The 23551-nt window shown below is 42.0% G+C and overlaps 2 protein-coding genes across 5 annotated transcripts in view; one reads left to right on the top strand and one right to left on the bottom strand.

Moving 5' to 3' along the window:
- The first annotated feature begins 304 nt into the window (after positions 1-304).
- On the top strand, positions 305-6956 carry slc5a11 (solute carrier family 5 member 11). The gene is made up of 16 exons (XM_017421841.3): positions 305-569; positions 971-1102; positions 2183-2254; positions 2394-2498; positions 2604-2663; positions 2741-2845; positions 2991-3096; positions 3228-3308; positions 3389-3594; positions 4291-4426; positions 4522-4629; positions 4711-4861; positions 5034-5202; positions 5280-5495; positions 5798-5924; positions 6021-6956. Exons 2-16 carry the CDS (start codon positions 971-973, stop codon positions 6239-6241), a joined length of 1995 nt encoding a protein of 664 aa, XP_017277330.1. The 5' UTR covers positions 305-569; the 3' UTR covers positions 6242-6956.
- Positions 6522-23551, bottom strand: part of arhgap17b (Rho GTPase activating protein 17b) — a 26182-nt gene continuing 9152 nt past the window's right edge. Inside the window, exons 3-21 of one of the 4 annotated variants that reach the window (XM_017421828.3) lie at positions 18810-18914; positions 18337-18413; positions 17429-17540; positions 15939-16015; positions 15653-15755; positions 15284-15352; positions 15088-15169; positions 14741-14868; positions 14069-14180; positions 13902-13983; positions 13680-13760; positions 12733-12846; positions 11700-11791; positions 11473-11608; positions 10435-10710; positions 9719-9840; positions 8934-9347; positions 7934-7985; positions 7308-7445 (exon numbers count right to left, since the gene is read on the bottom strand). In XM_017421828.3, coding sequence (XP_017277317.1) covers positions 7978-7985; positions 8934-9347; positions 9719-9840; positions 10435-10710; positions 11473-11608; positions 11700-11791; positions 12733-12846; positions 13680-13760; positions 13902-13983; positions 14069-14180; positions 14741-14868; positions 15088-15169; positions 15284-15352; positions 15653-15755; positions 15939-16015; positions 17429-17540; positions 18337-18413; positions 18810-18914 — 2190 coding nt within the window. In that variant the 3' untranslated portion in view covers positions 7308-7445; positions 7934-7977. Of the gene's footprint in view, positions 7446-7933; positions 7986-8933; positions 9348-9718; positions 9841-10434; positions 10711-11472; positions 11609-11699; positions 11792-12732; positions 12847-13679; positions 13761-13901; positions 13984-14068; positions 14181-14740; positions 14869-15087; positions 15170-15283; positions 15353-15652; positions 15756-15938; positions 16016-17428; positions 17541-18336; positions 18414-18809; positions 18915-23551 lie in introns of all 4 variants that reach the window. The other 3 variants (XM_017421829.3, XM_017421826.3, XM_017421830.3) reach the window with 3 other exon arrangements.

The raw sequence follows: 23551 nt of genomic DNA, 5'->3' as shown, positions 1-23551 counted from the left end.
TATATAATTTTCTTAAATAAATCAGTTGTTTTGCACCAAAGGAAATATACTTGGGTATTATGAATGGAATTGATGCACTTCATTTTCTCCGACTTTTTTATAGTGTGAATACTTTTATATTCCTTTACAACCAGTTTATCTTTCTCCCTGCAGAGGATGATTTAAGTGTCTTGATGAGATAAGTCCGGATTGTATGTTCTTGTCCTGCACAGGGTGAACACACACACATGCGTTCCCGTTACGCTGCTTTAACTTTTGGTCCGATCACTGCCTGAAACCTCCTGAGTGATTTGGATCTTTTTTTAACCCTCATTCAGTGTTCATTTAGTTATGTTCTAATGAAAGAGAACACGTTTCGTTCCAACACCTCCCCGCGAGGTGTCATAAATCTCTTACATTTTAACCAAACCTTGTATTGGACGCAGTGGAAGTGGAGTTTGATCTCCTGCTCTGCGGACAACGAGGTTTCCTGGGACTGCCTTTGTGTAATTAGTGACATGCTGATTTTGTTTGGGCGAGAAGACACGGCTCAAGGCAGGTGGAGCGGTGCACTGAAGGTTTAATGAAAGGTGAGTTTGTTTTTAGATTAATTTGCACTAAAGATAGTTGAGCTGGAGCTGTTACTGTTATTACTGTCGTGTTCAGATTTGAGTGAAGTTGATATTTTGCACTTTTTTGGCTTTAATTGACAAGAAATGTGCCCTTCAGGTCATTATATGTGAACTAAATGTTCTATATGTGGTCACGCGATGTGATGATAAACAGTGATGTATGTAGAGAAGCCATTGATTTACTATTTTTTACTAACTTAAGGTGCACTCAGTAGCTTTCATAATCAATAAATGCTGGTAATTCCTAAACATTTGGGAAGGTTTTATGGAAATCAACCGTTTGTGGATCAGCTCAGGAAGACTTTTCTGTATTATGAATCTCAAGACAAGACATTTTATTTTTATTTATTGGTTTCCAGATGACTTTTGAACGAGCAACAAGCAGTATGCCCCCAACTCAGGTGCCGTCTCTGGGGAGCAGCGCTCTGGGCACAGTGGATATAGTGGTGCTCGTGGTCTACTTTCTACTAGTGCTGGCTGTGGGATTCTGGGTAAGAAGAGCAATATTATAGGTTTATCAATAAGCTTTTTATTCCTTAATTCAACCTTTGTGTCACCGTAATCTGAGAGTTGGGTCAAACATAAATATATATAAATACATATATATCAGTCCATCTTTGTCTTTTTATCTCTGTGTTATCAGAGAGGCAGAGGTATCACACTAAATCAAGCTGTCTCTATCAGGATTTATTTCTACTTTTCCCACTAATTTCCACCCACCTACAACTACTTTCCTGAATCAGTCCGAGTTTTCTCACCCAGGCTGCATGAACAAATAGCTTTAAAGAAAAAAAATTCTGTTCAGTACAAAAAAAGAAGCGCAAAAGCTGAGAGAAGTGAGCAACAACTTAATAGTATTGATGCAAAAGGAAGATAAATTGTAAATTATTCAGGTGCGATGCAGGAAATTAGGGTTTGCTCAATAGCTTTTATTTATTATTTAGAACTGACTGAGTGATTTTCCTAATGTTCAAGTTCCTGCTGCTCTTGGATCATTAGTGTAAAATTGAAATTATGATCAAAAATGAATGTAAAACAACCAAACATCTTTACGTTGTTACTTCATAACAACTGTCAGTGACTCAAAATGTACATCAGATATCATCATCTACTACAGACTTTAATTTATCTCCTGAAAAACAATAAAACACAAATGAGACTTTCATTGCGCTTCTTTTACAGTTTTCACGTGATCCAAATAAAGCAGAGAGATGTGGTTTTACTGCATGAAAAGAAGCTGATTGTTTGATTTCTGGCCAAAAAAAAACTGATTGCCATGAATATCAGAAAGATATCTGAAGCTACGAAGCAGCAGCTAAAGGACTTGAAACCGTTGATTTAGCAAGTTGTGTCCTAAAACTCACAAACCTGTGAAATTTAAAATAAAAGCAGGCTGTGTTCTGATGAGAACAAACCAGGATGAGTTTGGATGAACGTGTTTTTACCAACAAATAGCACCAGCAGAGCCACTAAAAAAATAATTACACAACAAGTGTTAACAAACTTTTTATGCAGCTGCTTTAAATAACTTGTATTCTTATGTTTCCTAACATTTCCTATTATTTTCTTAGTCTATGTGGAGGACGAAGCGCAGCACTGTGGATGGATACTTCTTAGCTGGGAAGAGTATGACCTGGTGGCCAGTGAGTCAAACATCTCTATGTTCAAAAATCCACTAATTTCTGATTTCATGACTATATTATAATTTCAGGATTTAATTGTTGTCGCACAGACTAAAAGCCACATTAATTATAATAATTAATGTAATTAATCTACATTTAGGTGGGGGCTTCTCTGTTTGCCAGTAACATTGGCAGTGGGCATTTCATCGGACTGGCCGGATCTGGAGCTGCAGCAGGAATTGGGGCAATTGCGTATGAATGGAACGTAAGAGAGAGAATTTAAATCTAATAAAAAACACTAAAATGTGTTATTTAAAAAAAGAAAAAATTAAAAAATAGTTTTAACGTGTTGCTTTATGTTGAAAACCAGGGAATGTTTATGATTTTGCTCCTGGGGTGGCTCTTCCTGCCGATTTATATTTCTTCAGGGGTGAGTTATTTACACACCCCCCCACACACACACACAAGTGCACTTCTTGTTTAAATAAAGCCATCATTCCTCCACAGGTGACGACCATGCCAGAGTATTTGCAGAGGCGCTTTGGTGGAAGAAGAACACAGTTATTTATAGCCGTCCTGTCCTTATTTATTTACATCTTTACAAAAATATCGGTATGACACACACTCACAAGAATAATTTAATGATTTATGGATTAAGAAGGTATAAATTATAGTGTTTAGTACATATTTGGGATCTTTTGACTTTTATCGTTGCCTGGACTGTGAAATAAGCCCTGTTCCGTTGTGTTTTGTGCAGGTGGACATGTATGCAGGTGCAGTGTTCATTCAGATTGCATTAAAATTGAATATTTACCTGGCTGTGGTGCTGCTGCTATCAGTGACTGCTCTTTACACTGTAGCAGGTCACTGACCTTTTTGTCACCATTTTAAAACTAATGGCTTACACCCTGTAAAAGCTCTAAGAGTCATAAGCATCACTCCTGTGTTTTATCAGCTGTGTAAATGACTTTGTGTGTTGCATGTTGTGTTGCAGGTGGTCTGGCTGCGGTTATCTACACCGACGCAGCTCAAACTGCCATCATGCTGGCAGGAGCGCTCATCCTCATGGGCTTCAGTAAGTCCCTGCATGGACACGCCCTCCCATCACCTCCTCCATCGCTTTTTATGTCCCCACGACATCTTTCCCCTGTCCAGGTTTCGCAGAGGTTGGAGGCTGGAACGTTCTGATGCAGGGATACGCCAGCGCCATTCCCACGATCCGTGTGCCCAACTCAACCTGCGGCATCCCCCGAGATGACGCCTTCCACATCTTCAGAGACCCGGTGAACTCTGACCTGCCTTGGCCTGGTGTCCTCATCGGCATGTCTGTCCCCTCCATGTGGTACTGGTGCTCTGATCAGGTACTTTTTACTCCTATTTTAAACTGAATTTATTCTGTACAAGGCAATAAAAAAAGACAAAACAAAAGATAATAAAAAGTATGGTGCAGGTAGAGGGAAAAGGCTCAGGAAGCTTATACTATTTATAACGTATATGCAACATAATTATGAAAAAATAAGAACACTAACAGGAATACAGTAAGCAATTAAAAAAATAATAAGAACAGTTCTAAACTTGCAAACAGTTATAAAGAAGTAGTTAAAAACTTCAGCATTTTTTTACAGTAATACAAATGATTTTAATAACTTGTTTTCTGAGCAGGGATTTTTCATGTATTTTTTTTTGTTTGTTAATGTTTAACTTTATTTCTTTAGTTAATATACATAAAAATAAGAGACACAATTTAAAACAAATCCATGATAAAGGAACTTTTTAGTTCACCTTTTGTTTATCGTATATTCTGTAAATCTGAGCTTAAACAGAAAGAGTTCATCTTGAAAACTTCTATCATGGCACATTTTGCTTGTTCAGAAATTTTCCATTTGACAAGTCCAACCTCAGTTTTACTGATTTACTATCTTATCAGTGAAGTGATAACAATAAGTTCCAAGATTCCTATTTCTGTTCTGATTCCCAATCAGCGAACCGTCTCTGTGAATCTCTGTTACTCATTAACTAAAAGTCTGAGAGTCAGCTGTGGTCGGGATTCTCCGCAGGTGATTGTTCAGCGCTCTCTGGCTGCCAAGACTCTGACCCACGCGAAGGGCGGCTCCCTCCTGGCTGCCTACCTGAAAGTTCTGCCTTTCTTTGCCATCATGCTGCCCGGCATGATCAGCAGGATTCTCTACACAGGTTCACAGGATATTCATTTCAGTTGTCCTTTCAGACTCGTGTTGCAGATCTTTTTATGAAACTGACGTGTTTTTGCTGTATGAAATTGTGCGCAGATGAAGTGGCGTGTGCAGACCCCGAGCTCTGTCAGCAGATCTGTGGAAACTCAGTGGGCTGCTCAGATATCGCCTACGCCAAACTGGTCATGGAGCTGCTGCCTGCAGGTCAGAAACTTCTCCTCTTCTGCGTTCTCCCCCCCCCGACACAGACGGCCTTCTCAGTACGAGTCTTGTCGTTCCCTCCAGGACTGAGGGGGCTGATGATGGCTGTGATGATCGCTGCTCTCATGTCGTCTCTGACCTCCATCTTCAACAGCGCCAGCACCATTTTCACCATGGATTTATGGAAGAGTTTCCGATCTCGTGCGTCTGAATGGGAGCTCATGATTGTGGGCAGGTTTGTGACCACACATGGACAAAAAATAAAAATAAGGGACTTCCTAACCTTTGCAAAAGCCGTCTCTTTACCTGTAAAGGGCTGCTGATATTTAGGAAATTTTCCAGTTTTCCCCAGCAGTGTAGTTCAGCATTGGATGGATTTTAATGGTAAAATGTTGAAATCACTGTAGGGTGTTTGTGCTCGTGTTGGTGGTGGTGTCCGTGCTGTGGATTCCTGTTGTCCAGGCCAGCCAGGGTGGCCAGCTCTTCATCTACATCCAGTCCATCAGCACCTACCTGCAGCCGCCCGTCAGTATCATCTTCCTCATGGGCTGCTTCTGGAAGAGGACCAACGAGAAGGTAACGAGAGGCTGACTGCTTACTTCTCTTTAGGGTTCAGACGTGATGCTTTTCCATTTGGATTTTCTGCCGTGCAGGGTGCATTCTGGGGCCTCGCCATCGGCCTCACTGTGGGCTGTATACGCATGTTGTTGGACTTCATCTACCCCGCTCCTCTGTGTTACGAAGAGGACCGCAGGCCCGGCGTGCTGAAATACGTCCATTACCTGTACTTCTCCATCTTACTGTCCTTCATCACCCTGGTCGTGGTGGTTGGAGTGAGCCTGGCTACTGAAGAGCCGACTCCAGAACAGGTGAAGCCTTCTTCTTTTTCTTTCAGCTGTTCCGTTTTCAGGGGTCACCACAGCGAGTCATCCTCCTCCATGTACTCTAATCTCTTTTATCAGCTGGTTTAATTAGATTATAATCACAGGGCCTTCAGCTGCAACTATTCAGTGCCACTAGGGGGCAAGGAGACTACAGTGTATTTATGCTGTGGGTGTGGCACTTTTTATTTTTTTCACCTGCAGCCGAAGGGTGAAAGGTTATGCATTCCTTCAAGGACTGTTAGATAATTAATTTATTCTTGTATTTTTTTTTGTTTTTTTTTTTACAGTTAAGTCGCCTGACGTGGTACACAAGATTTGACCCTGTGAAGCCTAAAGAGCAGGTGTTCTCAGTGGAGCAGAGCGTCGAAAGACAACCTGAAAGCATCGACGGACAAGCGTGTCGTCGCAGAACAGGTTGGTGATCTGCTGCCTCTCTTCAAACCTTTTCCCTGTTGGTCATTTGTCAGAATGTGCAGATGAAACCGACTTCTTTCTCCATAAACTCTGCAGACTCGTCCATTTCCAGCGTCCGAACTCAGTCCAGGTTTATGTCTGTCCTCTACTGGCTGTGTGGGATGGAGCGACGGAGGGAGGGAGGCGACAGTCCTCCTCCTGCACCTGAGCCAACGATCTGTACTCTGGAAGAGAAGCCACGCCTCCGACTCGTCGTAAACGTCAACCTTATCATTTGCCTTTCTGTAACAGCCTTTATCATCGGCTACTGGGCCTGATGGCAGTGCTCCATACATACATGTGGGCTGCTGGAAAGGTTTTGTATAGATTTTGTTTTAATTTCTTGTTTATAGCTTAAAATAAGTTTTAAAATGCATCTAAATTGTAGTCTTGTATGAAATTTAACTGTTATTTTTTGTCTTATATTTAAAAATAGACAAATGTACCTATTCTGATACAATCAGACAATAAAAGTCACTATTCTGCTAAAAAAATAAACAGTGAGGAGGAATTATGTTCAAAGAATCACCAAGTAAAAAGGCAAATGTGAAGGAAAAAAACAACCTCAAAATTGATTTTATTTGGCCATAGTTGGTATAATTAGTTACAGAAAAGAAAAACAAATACATCCCTTTTAAGGAACAAAAGCAAATCTTTGAGCATCAAATACTATTTTCAGTTTCTAAATCAGCTCAGTGGACATCAAATAAAAACCAAGAAAAAACGATCAAAACCCATCCTGCTGGATTACAAAATATAAACCTGACAAACACTGTGAGAAGGACATCGATGGAGCAAAACTGCATGTTTTAACATATTGCACTCTTGCCAAAGGTTTTTGGTCATTAGCAACCTTTAAGGTGTGCTAAAAAGCTCTGAATCCGAACTGAAGTTTCTTTGGTCCTTAGTTTGCTCCTGCACAGGTTGACAGCCCTGAACGTCACATTTAGTCGGCGGAAAATCAGATAAATAAAAGGCTGGATAAAATCTTCACACATCTGTGCTGCAGTAAATATACAAAATTAAAGGCTCAATGTGGTAAAACAGTTTATCACTGAATCCTTTCAAAACAATAAAAAAATGTTTTAAAAAGCAGGAAACGATTGAAGATGGTGAAAGTTTTCCAGCAGTCCAAGCTTTAAATCTCCAGCAGTACTTGAAACAAGAAGACATGATGTCTCATATGGAAAGTGGTGGTTTAAGTCATCACTGTGAAACACAGCTTCTGTTCTGAGTCACTATAGCAGGTAAAAAGGCAACACGTCGGTGAGGTGAGCGCTCGTGGGTTACCTGTTTAATATCCAATGCCAAACAATAAAAAAGTGGACAGACGGAGCCCGTCTTACAGAGCAGTGTGATCCGTCTCGATGTGAAGCTGTAGGGGCAGGACGGGCTCGTGACCAGCAGAGCCCTTTTCCTGTTGATCCTCGATCACCTGAGGGATGAAAGCTTTTCCAATCCCCTTAAGTACCAGGCCTCCATCTGCACAGGACAGTTAGAGAGAACAGTTACTAAACAAATCAACAATGAACCCCAAGAAGAGCTGCACACACTGCAAAAAAAAAAACATACACCACCATTATAAGACACCAAGGACTCAGTTGTAAATCTTCTGAATACGGCTTAACAGTATGAAATAGTTAACATGTTCTTTGGGGTTATTTAGGAGTTTCCTTGGTGTGTTAATCTGTAAATGCAACACATTTTCTGCACAGATCTGTGCAAGAGAATGCACACACACAAAAGTAAAAGGCATGTTAGTTTTCACAGCAAACTGTTAGCAACCAAAAGCCGTCAGCCTGAGCACTAAAAACAAGCGTGTTACGAGACGGAAAAGCACAAAGACATGCATTCAGACACTATGCATGGTATGGGTGTAAAATAAGACAGTAAAACAAGCACTACGTGTTAACCCTACACATACAGATGCACAAAAACAAGCCAGCAGCAGCAGCCAGTTAGAACCTTACCATTACCTGCCGTGCAAAGCTCATCTTATAGGCAGGCCGGCAGCTCAGACATCTGTAACATTTACACATTTCCTGTCATGCTTCACATCACCACAGTTCCACTTTAGTGTTCGACACAAATCCAGACAGCGAAACCAGAAGCCCCGAGGTCTAAATTAACACAGCGATCCCCTGAGAGGAAGCTAAGAACCGTGTCAGCAGATGAGCAGGAAAGTCATTTCAGCCAATGAAATGCCTTCGTAAAGAAATCAGAGCTGATGGATTCTTCACCGTCGCTTCAGCTGAAAAATACTTTGATAAGAAATGCTTTCAAAAACCGATTTGTATAATCAGTAATCTCTGAAATTTGTGAATGCAGCTTACTCATTTGAGGAAGCATTCTTTGTATCGTTATTGTATGAAAGCTGAGTCAAAGGTCGCTGTTTTCCTGTTTAGAGCTTCTTCTGTACATTTTTTTTTCAATCAAACAGTTTCTGCAAACTTTGTGCTATTTTAACCATTCATATTTAAAAACGATAAGCTCAATCGACAAATAGTGCGCTGTGACTTTAGTTTTTGGAACTTTTATACTTATCTAAATATTTACCTTTATTTAAAATAAAATGTTCCATACAAATACACTGAGATCTTAATTCCTTCAAAAACATGGTTCTCTTTTAAATCTGCCTCAGTATACGTGCTCTAGTTTTGTCTTCTTATGCTCCCGTTAGCTTTGTTTTACTACATTTAGCATTTAACCACTGTTTTGATAACTTTTACGGTTTTGCTATTTTTAGCTTTTAGCCGTTTTGCTCGTTTTAACTTTAACTTTGTTTTAGCTTCTTCAACAAATTCATTCAGCACTCAGATTGCATTTTTTGCAGGAAGATAATTTTTCTACTAAATTACTAAACATTTGCAATGAATATTATGAACATTATTGTGAAATTATTCTATAATAATAACTTTTGTTTACTACTATTTAGTCAACAAACGGCCATAAACCTATTCAAAGACTTACCTGTTATAATCTTTGATGCAGAGCTGCAGATCCCGTTACCGTTGTCACTCGCTGCAGGCTGCGGGGGCGGCGGCGGAAAGTTGGGTCGCACCCGTGGTTTCGGAGCGGGCCTGGAGGGGCGAGGCAGAGACCCAGAGGGATACGAGTGGACCGAGTTGGAGTGGGAGCTGTCGGGGCTTGGCGTGCCAGGAGGGGTAGGAGTGCTGGGAGGCGACGGCTCTGGCTCCCCCTGAGCCTGGTGGGCGGGAGGAGGCTGCGGCGGCGGGTGGCTTGGGGCTTGGATCTGCTCTCTGCTGGAGTGACGGCGAGGCGTGACGGGCGGGTGGCTGGGCGAGCCGGGCGTCAGGGTGTTACTGGACTGGGAGGCGAAGGGGCTGGGCTGTTTGGGGGGAGCTGGCGCCTGCTTCTTGGTACCTTTTTAAAGCAGAATATAAAGGGATAGTTCAGAGTTCTTGAACTGGGGTTCTGTGTAAGCAGTGGTATCCAATCCTGGTCCTCGAGGGCCACCATCCTGCAGGTTTTACTTGTTTCTCTGCTCCAACACACCTGATTTGAATCGATGGGTGATTAACAGGCTTCTGCAGAACATGAAGAGGTGATTAAACCACTGAATCAGGTGTGTTGGAGCAGGGAAACATGTAACACATGCAGGATTGTGGCCTTCAAGGACCAGGGTTGGAGACCCCTGGTGTAAGTTTTGAACAGTTAATATCTTAACTGTTACAGATGGCTTTTTGAACGAGCCAAACTGAGGCGATATGATATTAATGCACACTTTTCCTCACCTCTGCGACCCAAATGTGGACTTGGTCCTCTTGACCCACCTGGAGAGGGTTGGGTTCCAGGTGTGAGGTGGATTAAACCATTCCTCTGTGGAGGGGGGGTGGACATCTTCTCCCGGGCTGGGCTGTGGGAAAACAACAGGCCTAAACGTTAAACTACCGCATTCATTCATCGTTCACATTTAATGAACAACTGTGCACGGATGCAAAAACTCATGCAGAATTTATAAAAACAAACAATTTCTGTTCAAAAGATGATTAAAATCCAAAGATCAGATCAAAAATAACACTTCATGAAAAAGAACAAGATTAGGGAACAAGATGCAAATGATGCGAAACAGTTTCAGCAATGTGTTGCATGCAAAAATCAAAAAGTCCACGAAGTGGTCAAACACCCAGTTAAGCGTGCCGATAAGCAGGAGGAAAGGACGGACATTTTCAAGATTAGACTGAGCTCAGATCATCATCATCATCATCACAAGCAGAGCGGAGAGCAAAAAGAGCGGCAACAAAAGATTCTCATTCCATTCTGAATTAGTGAAGCCAAATTAAAAGGTGGGCATTAAAGAGATTTTTATTCTCAAGATTTAGATTTTTAGATTAAATTTACAGTTTACTAATCAAACACAGACATAAAAAAAGGTGGGCGGGGCTCCGGATCGGTTGATTGGCTGCGAGCGGACGGTGGAATACTGTGGCTACTTCAGCTCGCTCCTTACCTGCTCTCCTCTGCGCTGAGCTGTGTTACAACATGAGGCTGCACTGTGGCTGCCTGCACCCCACCCCCCTGAGCATCACCACCACCACCAGCGCCGCTCGGGCCAGGCTCTGCAGCCGGGGGCAGAACCTGGGGCTGCGGCTCAGGCTGCAGGGAAGGACCCCCGCTTTCCAGAGAGGCCAGCGCGGGTTGGAAGGTGGGTGAGGTTAGTTGTGCCTGTTTTCTATTTACGGTGCCGGCTCTGCGCGGAGTGGGCTCCGGATGTTTGTTAACGGGGCTATGAAGGAGGGGGAGGAGGAGGAGGAGGAGAGGGGAGAGAGTTCAGGAGGGCAAACCATCAGACACAGGAGACCGAAAGAGATGGCGAGAAACGAGGCGAGACACAGAGAGAGAGAGAGAGAAAGAAAGAGACAGCACTTCCTGACAGCAGTGAAACCAGCCCAGAAAAAAAGAACCCGAAGATGACGTAAAACCACATGACAGTCACCCTCGAGACAAAAAAAACAAAACAAAAAACATCTTTGGACTGCAACGCCACACCAGAGAAACAAAATGCAACACAGGAAGCCCAGACAAAAACATAAAACCAGCAACCTACAGAGAGACCTAAGCTTTAATTGAAAATTTGAAAAGATAAACACAAGAGTACACAACACAAGAAAATAATAATAAAAACAACAATAAAAGTGGGTTAAAGAGAAACATCGCTTCATAGAGTTTGTACCAACCTTAAGTAAACCATCAATGATTAGCTCGTAATGAAATTACCCAAACAGAACAGAAATGTAGTGCACAAACAACAGAAAACATCCCTTTTTCACATCTCGGCAACTAAACAAAAAGACGTTACACCAGACCGACAGACTAGAGCACAGCTTTGAAGTCTGGACTGGGCAGATCTTCAGTGGGGGTCTCAGTGACCGTGATGGACTCGTCGGCCACTACATAAAGGGCCGACACCACCGGGCCCCGCGACTCCTGCCTGTTCGGTGTCTTGGGGCGGGTCAGGCTGAGGCTGAGGTTGGGACGAGACAGGTACCTGTCTTTACGCGGGGCGTGACTGTCCCCGTCCTGCCCCATGCTGCCGGGGCGTTTCCTGTCCAGGCTGGAATCCAGGTCGGGGGTCGACGGGTGGCTGGGCAAGGAAAACATGCCTGAAACGTTGAAGTCCAACTCTGGAGGGAAGAGGAGACGGTGAAGTTAGCCGGGATGACAATCTCCCACATATTTGTCTTTTTTCCCAAATTTAACAGGAAGCTGTTTTACCGCCAGGGAAGAACCAATCAGCATGTTGGATAATAGGTTCGATGATGGCCACTACATGAACAGACGTCGCTGCAGCCATCTCAGCCAGCGTCCTGTGTACAACCAAAGTCATACAGTTAGGATAATCAGTCAAGGGGTCTGCAGTCTTTACAATCAAAACATTTAATTCCAAATAAAAGTCTTGTTTGTTTCATTTTAGAATTTAAAATTATAATAAATTGCTGACATTTACTGATATTTTACATGTTAAGGCCATATTCATGGAAAGAAAAATAAACATTTACAATTTATTTTTCTTTTAAATGTAAACACTTAACCATGCAGGCCTTTGTGAGTCCTTACTTTTATTGTGAAAAAAATAATAACTCTCACTTTGAAATAATAAAAGTGACCATAAAAATAGGTCAGTTTTTGGAGATAACTTCTTTTTTTTTCTAATAAAAGCTGAATTTACTTCAACTTTAAGACTTTCCTCTGATAAAAACTTAGTTAGTGTTATCGTGACTTTCCATATTTCTGCAGAAGCCCGTTTTCACTGACTTGTAATCTGTGAGTCGTTTTCACAACAGCTCTTTCTGTTTTTCTCTGCAGCTCAATTAAAGGCATTGCAGACAAAGATCACACCGTGTGGCTGGAGGTTGGATTAATGAAGTGGCTGAGAGGCTGACAAACTGCTGGCAGAATTGGACCAATACGTTTCGCTTCATATATTATTAGTATCATTTTGTCACAGACATCTTATTTGCATATTTGCAACAGATTGGACAAAAAAAGAAAACTGCTAAGACGGGCCTTTTCTGTGGTAGATTTGAATAATAATAATATTCAGAGCCACTGCAGAAGGACTAAATCAATCAACTTTATTTATATAGCACATTTTAATAACCACAGGGGTAGCCAAAGTGCTGTACAATAGATAGAAGAAAAAAAAAAAAAAAGAGCTTTGACTAAAGATTAAAGAGCCACAAGTGGCCCTGGAGCCGCAGGTTGCAGAGCTCTGATCTCGGATGAAAACTAAAAGTTGTTTTCGTACCCCTCCGTCTTCGCCCAGAGCAGGTTGGGCCCGAGGACGATGGCGATGTTGCTGGGAGTCATTTTGTTCACGTCACTTTCCTGAGCCAGTTTAGCCAGGAACTTCACCAAATACCTGCGAGTAAAAAAGAAAAATTAACATATTACTTTAAACAGAACAAGAAACTGATTTTCTTTCATAACCTCGGTAAATATTGTCACTACTGAGATTCAAGCTTAAAGGGATTCCAGAGTTTGGCGTTAACAGACATCTATAAACAGCAATAAAACTGAGTTTTTGCTATATAAAAATAAGAATCTGTTACCGTTTCCATCAAATAAGCAGTTTATTGTTTGTCTACTGTTACTTATTTAAATGACAAACCTTTAGAGATACAGAATGGCATTTAAAAAAAAAAAAGTTCTTTTTTAAAAACATTTTTAATCCCTCAGTTTGTCTGATCCAGACTCCGGTGTTTGAGGCAGGAGGAGCTATAATGAGAAGTTTATGGACCAGTTTGTGCTTTCTGCAGCTTTTCTCAAGATTTAAATTGTGTCACGAGTCCGGATTTGCAACCCTGTCTCTGACTTTTGGGTGCAACCCAAAGATTGCAACTAAAACGTGTCAACCCTGTTTTTATAAGTGGGTCATTGACTTGTTTTTATGGTAGTATTATTTTTTAAGAAGTTTCCAACTTTGATTTATTGCTTTACTGCTCATATTTATAACTATTATTACAGATACCATAAAAATGACTAACAGTTAAAGCAAAGTGCCAGCCTGCCTGTGACTGTAAAAATGAAACTACAATTTGGTCTTAATCAGACGTTAAAATACCGTTTAAACTTTCCATTACGATTTTATTTTTCAAAAAGTTCAAAACTGCCATGTCAAGTAGAAAAAAAACCCCAGACTTCTTTTGTATTTTTCCAATCACAAAAAAAGCTCCACTACAAAGTTGCTCATACCTGAAGTTGGTTTTGTTTGCCTTTGGCAGATGGTCACAAGTCACCCATAAAGCCTGCAGCCTCTTGTCAGGGTCAGCCACACTGAAAACACAAAACAACAGGTGTCAACAGGTGCACACAGCAATCTGTCAGCATTTCCTCTTTGTGCAGAGCTCGTCAGAGCCGCTGAGTGTCCTTCGGCTGAGTTTTAAAAGTCATTTTTGTGTGTTTGTGCCGTCCCACCTGGAGGCCTGGGTCCACTCGTCGTACAGGCTAAAAGTCATCAGAGGTTCAGGAAGCTCCCGGAGGTAAGACTTCAGGGCTCCTGCGTGAGGAACAACAACAAAAAAGGTAATGAGACAGAGACGTGGATCCGATGGTTTCATGGACCTGCAGGGGGAAGGTTGTACCGGCGACGGCGTGGGGGTCAGAGTAGAAATCCTGGAGCTGAGAGGTGGAGCAGTCCAGCGCCGCTTTCAGCTTTTTCAGCTTAGAAGCTCCAGCTGCGATCCGAAAGAGACCCTTGAAGGAACATTTAGAGAGAATGAGTCCACCTGGGTCCAGCACTGGTTCACTTCCTAAAACTGAAGAGGCTAGTTTGTGACAAGAAAAGGAGAAGTAACTCTCTAACAGAAACAAGAGAGGAACTGTTAGCTACCGAAGGAGTTGGGTCTCATTTCGGTTGAGCGCCAGACGGACAAACGGCACAACGGTTTTGTTTCACTTCATAAAAATGTCTTAAACAACACTCTAAAGAGAGTCCAGTGATGCTGCTGCATTTAGAGTAACAGTGAACATGCTAATATGCAACAGATGTCCACAGAAACACACACACTGTTCCTATTCCCGCAGGCCAAAGACTAGCTGACCACAACTTGGCAGCAGATGTTCCCAGACTGTCCACGCCATCATTTCCACAGAGCTGAACTCATTAAACTGCTCTCCTTTAAGCTCCAGCAGAGGCGAGCATTTAGGTTTTGTGGGTACAAATTAGTGTCCAGATCCTGGTCCATTAAGCCTCAACTTTGCCCTACATTAGCGCAGTTCCCTCCTCTCCTTCTCTGCTGTCGGTCGGTCTGTACCTCCTCCTTCATGCCAGTCTCCAGCAGCATCATGACGCACGCCTCGAGGGGCAGAGCGATCTCACGGTTGCTCTTCTTCAGGTGTTCCTCCAGCGCCGTGCCGAACGCTGGCATCTCCGTCCAGGAATCTGGGTCAAAGAAACACGATCAAGTTTCAGAAACAAGCTGAAGAAAGACTTTTGATGTCAACATGTTTTGACTTTTAGTCAAACTTGAACATCTACTACATGCATACATGTAAAAATACAGCTGATGATAAACCTAAACATCAGATCTGTTTCCCCATCGTGTAACAAAGCCAATGAGATGATGACTAACATATTTTTTTACTGTGTGCACGTCTTCACCTTGTTGCATTTGGATGGTTGGAATCACTGCTTCCAGAACTGCCAGAGACTTCTTGTGGTATTCAGCCTGGGCCTCCAATAACTGCAACACAAACACACATATTACCACAGATCACATTAGCAGACATGAATCAGGGTTTTAAACTTTAAGCTAAGCTGATGTCATGTTTGGAGTTTTAAACTTTCTGCCCCTCACCATGATGTAGTAGCGTGCGCAGTCTCCCTCCTTTGAAGCAAAGTTGTACATGTCTGCAGAGAGCTGGTCCTGCAGGACGAACAAAGCAAACCCTCTCAGAGACGATGGCACCCTTTACCTTTGTGCTCTGCGTTACCAAGAAGCTCTTAATGAAGCCGGAGATGAACTCCAGATGACAAAGCTCTGCCCTTTAATTACACAGGTTTATTAAAAGGGCCTGATCGATTCCTGTAACAGGGCCTCTTTTGTTCGGCCTGTTCGTCAAACCCGATCCTGACTTTATGCGGAGGTGGAACGCATAATTCTGATGTTACACCGGGTCATTAAATAGAAGTTGTAAAAAAAAAAAAAAAAAGATTAAAACGGCACCTTGCATATTTCTACTTTATTGAGAGCTTCGTCCATCTCGTCTTTGAGTGAATCTCCTTTAGATGCCACGGCCAGGTTGCTGGATCTTGATGTTTGAAGCAACCTGGAGGCCACAGAACAAGTTCAACACTTGGACAGTTTTACAGATTAAACTTATTTTGACCTTTACACAGCAACACAAGACCATTTTCAGTCAGAATGATATAAATAACGGACAAGCCTATTACTAACGTCATCATAAAGTCTGGATTAATAATCCTTATACTCAGTCTCCATGCAAACAAACCTATTTTTTGCTGAGTCATAGTCCAGAACTAGCTTAGCAAGTTGCTTCCTCTGCTTGAATATATTAGGAATATCCACCTGTGGGAGAAAACAGAGGATCATGGGACAAGCATGATCACGCATGCACCGAAGCACCGGAGGCAACTTTCCTCCGAGAACATTTTGTTACTCTGGATTAAACAGATTTTACAGTCAAGTTAAAGGGATGATTTGCTTCTTTATTTTTAATTTTTTTTTTAAAGCAAGGCTTTGTAAAGCACTCAGTAGTTGGTACCTTACTTGTAACAGACAGAAACCTTCACAAGTTCGTAAAAAGGGGGACAAATTCTTGTCAAATTTGTCAAACTGGGTCCTGTTTTTTAATGTATTTCAGTCGTCTTTAACATCTGAAATTCAAAAATGCTATTTTAGAGCGGATTTAAAAACCTACACACAGACCATCTGTTTTGTTTGCAGCCATTTTCTCGACCAAACGTCTTCATCAGTCCTCCTGATCAGAAACTCACAGGACTGACAGTTTTTATTTCAAAACTACAAAACAGTAAAAATGAGTGGTTACATCAGGGAAGATGACTTGTCTTCTGGGGCAACAAGCAAAACAGAAACAAAGGAAGAACCGTTGGTTGGAGGGTTTGAGGTTGGTGGTTTCTGGTGGGGTCGAGCTTCACTTATGATGTTAAAGTGGAAGTTGCAATGTTGGTAAAATTTTGTTCCCCTTTTGTTTTATTTTGAGCCGTACACAGCTTAAAAGAAAAAAAAAAAGCTTCACTGTACGTTTTACATTATAGACCTAAAAAAAAAAAAAAAAAATCAGATCTCACACATAGTAACCTAAATGAGACAGCAACCCGATGTAATTGATGTGTTTGTAAGCTTTCATAGGAGGATTCATCTAAAATATCTTCTCTGGATTGAAAAATAACAAATGCAGTGCAGTTAGTCAAAACGCTCAAAAGCTTACGTCCGCAACCCAGTTAACTAAGGAGGCGACCAGGAATTCAGTTTGTTAGAACCGCCTGGGAAAACACAAACATCCTGCACCGTCATCTGGGTTGTCACAAGAGTGACACCGAGCAGCACGATCCAAAGGGCTGATCGGGCGGACTGATACGACCAACGGCCTCAGCAATTAATTAACGTAGTAACACCCATACTGTTCAGCTGGGAACACAGGAGCAAACTAAACCGTTTTACTTTCAAGTGAAGCGGTTTAACATCAGCTAATAAAGCGTTCACTTGCTCCATTTTTAAATGTTTTAGTTTGTGGTGTGGCTGAAAACTGCTAACAAAAATAAAGTAGGATTTAGCCTAATTTCTGTAGGAATTTATCCCTGATTCGATTAACTGAGTTCATTCAGACTTCTGTCTACTACAGGTAAGATACTAACTACTTTTAACCACACTTAAAAGAAAAGACTTCATTCCAGCTGTGTGCAGTATTTTTACACTGAATAATCTGTAGAAAAAAAAGAGTAATGATGTCCGTTTTACCTCTGCCAGCTGGTTGAGGGGATCCAGAATATCTCTCTCAATCTGCAACTCGTACTGCATCAGTTCGGTGGCTAACCTGTTCTCTGCCTCCCCACACACCTCCATCATCTTCCTGCACACACACACACAGGAATACATGCAAATATGACCAGTGTTAGTTTTCTCACAGTGAGTGAAATGTTACAGCAATAACCTCCAATCCTTTTACATCATTATCGCATGCCACCTAAGGCAAAGGCAGAGCAAAAATGTGTGTGTGTGTGGGTTGGGGGGGTTACTTTTCAGAGTCAACCTATATCAAGATGGCCGCCACAGCAAAGCAATCTTAGCAAACACAAAAACAGCTATGGCTCTGTCAGTGTTACAGATACTGAGCTAAACTTTGGTGTGGTAGTAGCCGAGCATCGTCCCCAACACATACTTTGAGCACAACACACTGTGCAGCTTCTTTGTTTAAAACCTTGGTATTAATTGTTGGCATCAACCCTGTCTGTCTGTTAGCAAAATATCTCATGAACTACTGGATGGATTTTAACAAAACTCGCAGAAAGTAATTGTTGGGTGTTCGTCTACAATTGACTATTTTTTGGACTCAACCCAATTCAAGATGGCTGTCACAGCTAATCCGCCTGAGGGTACATATAAATGGTGATTTTATAGATTTTGAACTGTGAATGATTATTAGCTACTACCACACTAAATTTCAAAGATCATGTGAAATATGGCATGAGATTGCACAGAATGTTGTTTTCAAGGTTTGACTAAAACAGCTACAGTTCTGTCGTTTCTAAACACAAGACGGTGTTGGCTTAAAAACTCTGGCATGAAAGGCAGCGGGCGATATGCATTCCTTCAAGAAGTATGGCTTTTAACTCAAACAGATACAGCACTGCTGATGTTGGCCTCACCCGATCAGACTCTCGTCTCCCAGCTGAGTCCCTCCCTCCTGCATAGCCTGGGACAGCGAGGTCAGTGGCAGCTTTTTCTGCACCAAGACCAGAAAATAAAGCTTACAGGAGATCTGAACTCACAGAAAAAAAGACATAAGTAACAGTGCCCCTTCTGGAGGATAGGGAAGGTGCTGCAAAGTGTGGTAAAGCAGCAGGAGGTTGAATTCTCCAGAGTGTCGACAGGTTTTATGGCTGTTCGGACTGAAGCTAAGAAGCTGGACCAGAGCCAGTCCTGAATACTTTCCTCCTGAGTGTGTCTCTTATCTGTGTGTTGCATAAGAAGACGGGATGTAATGTGTTCAGGATATCAGCTCCTCCGTACACTTTTACAGCTGTGTTTTGCGTTTTAATTTATGAATATGGGACAGAAGCCTCATTGTGGGGTTTTAAAACATGAAATAAACGGCCGAAGCAGTTTAAAGTTTCTCAACCTGTCTCTTCTCCGTGTCCAAGCCAGGCTGACCCTGCAGGCAGGACACCAGCCTCTTGTGAGTGTTGTGGGACACCAGCCGCACCAGCTCCATGCGCTTCTCGATCTGAGAATCCACATTAGACAAAAAAAACAAACAAAATAAAACAGAAGAAAACAAAACGATGGGAAAAGTTGGGTTTCACAGTTTCAAACAGGATGAAAGAAACATGAATGTTCCTGTTCAGAAAGATACAACACCCAGGTGAGAGCTACAAATCCAAACACATCCAACTCTAAAAGTTTCCATCCTGTTCTTGTTATTGAAACGTCACGGAGGATGTGGACGCAGCTCCGACAGACTGATGGAAGGAATGTGTGTTAATAAAAAAAACTCAGGATGGTTTGGCTTTTTTATTTAAAACAAGAAAAAACTTATTTTTTCCCTCAGAAGGTATTATATATTAATTTATGGTTGTTTTACAGGTTGTTACCCTTTAACTGAAACAAAAACTTCACCACAGCCCATTTTATAAAACGTACTTTTAGGTAAAACTGTCTTTGAGAACTTAACGCCTGAATCCTAATAAAAAAACAAATGCAAATACATGTGCGGCCACAAAACAATTTTACCAATTTAGATGCAAATCATCCGTGTTTACACTCAAATTAGGCTCCAAATGCAGAAACAATACGAGATATTTGGAATATGATCATAATTGTGAGATAAAACAAAACAACAACAACAAAAAAAAAAGACAAATACACTTGTGAGAGGCAGGGGACACCCTGGACAGGTCGCAAGTCCATCACAGGGACACAAAGAGACAAAAAAAATGTCCCTAGGGACAATTTTAGAGTTACCAATTAATATAACATGCATGTTTTTGGTCTGTTGGAGTAAACCCACGTGCACACAGGGAGAACATGTAAACGGATAGCAATCCTGCGACCTTCTTTCTGGGAGGCGCCAGCTCTAACCACTGCACCACTGTGTCACCCAGTTAGTACACAAATATGATACTTTCAATGATTCTTCTCTTGACTTCCTAACGTGCTGAGCTTGCTTCACTTCCTCTGCACCGTCTGAGCAGATCCCATCTTCTTCCTTCACTTTTATCCTCCCAGACTCACTGTTCCCGTCATGCCGGCTGATACATCTCCTCCCACCGTCCGGTTTTCCTCCAGCTGCTGCAGACCCACAGCTGGAATTCTACTTCCTCCCCTGAATCTAGTGGATCCTTCTCACCGACAAGCTGATCCCTGACTCCGACTCAATCATGAAACTATACGCCTATCTGGTGATGGCTTGATTGAGCGCAGATTTCCAGTCGAGCTGCAGGGCGGGCAGTATGAGTGTAGACTGGATACGCATGGTGATCACAGTCTGGGTTCGGTCTATAAAAACGTGTGTTTTCTGTGAGGGTACAGTGACGAGGCACTCCGAACACAAAAATATTTTTAGGCAATCAGCATTACTGTAAAACACCAACTGGGAGTTGGCCTTATTATCAAAGACAGGCAATAAAAGAAATGTGATCATCCACAGACATTACTTAGTTTGATGTCTCAAGCTGCAGGTTTCACTGCGCTCACAAGGACAGATGTCTCCTTTTGCACAATTAAGGAAGCACTGCACGCCCCCACAAACACTCAGAAACACCCTGATGAACTGGAGTTAAAGAGTTACAAGAAAGGAAGAAAAAAAACAGGGAACCTCCTTGATAATAAGCACAGACAAGCCCACACACACAGAAAAATTAACAGACGAGTTTCCACTCTGCAGTTACCACACTGTCCAAAGGTTTAAACTTATTGCCAGCTTCTTCTTCCTTTTTTTTTTTTTTCTTCCAGGCGGCAGTGAAAACTGCGAACAGAGCGAGCAGACGACCTCTGACCTGCTCGAGGAGAAAATATGGAATGCGCCGTGAGTCACACAGGAACTGCGTGGACGGCTGGGTTTGGTTTTCAGGCTCGGGTTTGCTTTGGAAAATCTGGTTAACCGATTTCTGTAAGACGACTAGCTGGCTGACCTAGTTGGCAGGAAGCGTTAAAAGAAAGCAGAAACAGGAATCAAATACAGAAACGCTCCAGAAGGTTAGGCCTGCTTAGAGGAGTAGATGTTATTTAACTATTTTATGCACGGCGTGTTGGCCAAAACAACATTTCCTCCACTTCTGAGTTTCTACAGATGTGCTAACGTTCTTTTGGATGAAGTGTGATCAGGTCACTGTAGCTGACCAATCAGAGCAGCCTTCAGCCTCTGGACAGGAAATTTAAAATACAGAATCCAGTGGCATGATTGCCATGTGTGGCATGAAGTTCGACATGTTGAGTGGGTCATCGTAAAGGTGGCAAGTAAGGAATCGATGACTGAGAATTCAAGAAAAGATACATGCATGTCTACCTGGGACAAACAAATACACTCAAAATTACCAAATGCTTGGTTATACAGACCACTTAGTTTTAAAAAAAGTTAACTACACAGAGTTATCAAGACCAAGAAAATCAACTTTAGAGAAAATATTTTTTATATTTTTTGAGTTTGACTCCATTTTCCTTTGAATCCTACAAATGCTCACTTGCTTTTGAAGCCAAGCAGCTAATCAAGAAATTGCTGCTTTTGTGATTTCCACCAGTTCTTAGCTTGGTTTAACAAAACACTGCACAAACGTTCAAATCAATTGGAATGATTTACGTGACATTTTCGCAGTAATGCCGTGCCAACATTACGACCAGGTGGCAGCGACGCACTAACCTCACTGATCCTGAAATCTGTTTTTTGACAGATTTATTTAAAAAGAATTACAATGAGGAAGCCTTAACTACAGACAGAACAAGCACACACCTCCACACAACTTCATTAAACTGGTAAAATAAATACATCAACAAATAAAATAAGACACCCAAACATCTCTGACTCGATGTCGCCTCACAGCAAGAAGGTCGCAGGATCACCTCCCGGCCTTCCTGTATGGAGTTTACATCAAGTTTGGGGTGGGTGGGGGAGGTGAATGGATGGATGGATGGATCCGACATTATTCCACTCATTAGCTCTTATTGAACTTGATGACCTAACACATTAGAACATTCATATCATGGCCCACTGACAAATACCTTCATATCATGAATGTTCAAATCCTGTTCACACATCACCTTAAACTTGATATGCCTTTGTTACACATTTGTGTTATATGGAAACAAAGATAACACACGGGGGGGTTGAACTTGCTGCAATCTTATCAGAGACCTAATGTGATTATTATAGCCTTAGTTTGAGAAAATGTGTTAGTTTTTAAATGTTTCTCGTCTCAAATGAGGATTACTTCCATGGTTTTCCTTTCAAATATCAGCCATAGATTATAAAAAGATTTGTAGATGTTTGCAAAAAATAAAAATAAAAAAATTCATACAAGAGCTGCACTACAACACAAAGGTTGGTGGTTGAGTGCACACGAGCAGCCGCTGGGCAGCTGTTGAGCAGTGCACGTGCAAATCCATGCAGCTGACGGGAAGCCAACAACACAACAGAATGACAAAGACACTAAAGTTTTTCTTTGCTCAGCATCTGGCCCACTGACGAATACCTTCCTCTCATGCAGCATGAGATATCAGCATAGTACAGTATCTACCGCAACACGACTATATCTTATCTCCAGTTGTATTCAAATAGCGAGCTATGGAACCAGTTCCAACTCGACTCACTCCAGTCTGAGATATGAAATCCAGTCTGACAGCTTCAACAACTCTCCCTGTGGAGGAGGACGTGTCCCAACAAGGCAGATGTCTCCGCCAGTGCAAAGCATAATGAGAAACGCAAGAGAAGAGAGAGAGACGACAGCATGGAAATCATAGCGTCAGATTTCATGTTGGACTGTTGACATGGGGGGGGGGAGCTGGGGGGCTGCAGGAGACTGTGGGAAGTGGGCTAGGAAAAATGATTCTTTCTCAGCTCACGCTTGGATGAAGGGAAGAAACAGCTTTCCAGGCCGTGTGATGAGGTCACAACGCTGACACCGATCCAGGGATATGCGAGTCAGGAAACCGCACGTTACCAAGTGGACTCTTGATCCGACTTACCGCCACGTGCTTCAAAATAGGAGATTGTTTCGTCATTTTCAAACAAAATTGACGGGCAACTTGTGAGAAGCTCAAGCTGCCAAACAAAACACCTGAACCCCCTTTGACATCGCTGACCTCCTGACGGTCACATTTCTCACTGAGAGCAGGAGTCTGAGGAATGTCCAACACAGCACAACGCAGCACAACGCTCCCATCGCTCAGCGCCAACGACGGGGAAAGGCATTCTGATGCTTTTTGATTGTTTCAGGGGGTTTATGAAAACCTCCCTAAGCTATAAGCACCGTTTAATAATAAAAAAAAAAAAAAAGAGTAATAGAATGGTTCAGATCTTTTGAAGTTGGGTTTAGTGGAACATGTTATTTTTGACCGTAATTGTAAGAAAACATTAAATAAGAGAATGGTTGTCATTATTTCCTTGTTTAAAAATGATTTTTTTAGCAAAGTTTGTACATTTATTATTATTAATTATAATTTATTATTTATTATTATTTTTATTATTATGTCATTTCTACAGGAAGTGGCCCACGCTGCAACTACAGCTAGCTGCTGCTGCTACTTGCTGTTTTTGCAAAAACACAAAAATAACACTAGAACTGCAAGCAGTTATCAACGGGTTCCAAGCCCCCCACGCTCCGCCCCTACCCGCGCGCTCCGACCCCGACGCCCCGCCGGCGTGGCTCC

This window comes from Kryptolebias marmoratus, linkage group LG12, assembly GCF_001649575.2.
Source record: "Kryptolebias marmoratus isolate JLee-2015 linkage group LG12, ASM164957v2, whole genome shotgun sequence".
Taxonomy (NCBI): domain Eukaryota; kingdom Metazoa; phylum Chordata; class Actinopteri; order Cyprinodontiformes; family Rivulidae; genus Kryptolebias; species Kryptolebias marmoratus.
This window is presented reverse-complemented; position numbering and strand designations above follow the sequence as displayed.

Coding starts and splice junctions, on each gene's coding strand:
- slc5a11 (XM_017421841.3), top strand. CDS start 971: ATGACTTTTGAACGAGCAACAAGCAGTATGCCCCCAACTCAGGTGCCG. Junction 2,664..2,740: donor CGATTTATATTTCTTCAGGG/GTGAGTTATTTA, acceptor ATTCCTCCACAG/GTGACGACCATGCCAGAGTA. Junction 5,925..6,020: donor AGCGTGTCGTCGCAGAACAG/GTTGGTGATCTG, acceptor TAAACTCTGCAG/ACTCGTCCATTTCCAGCGTC.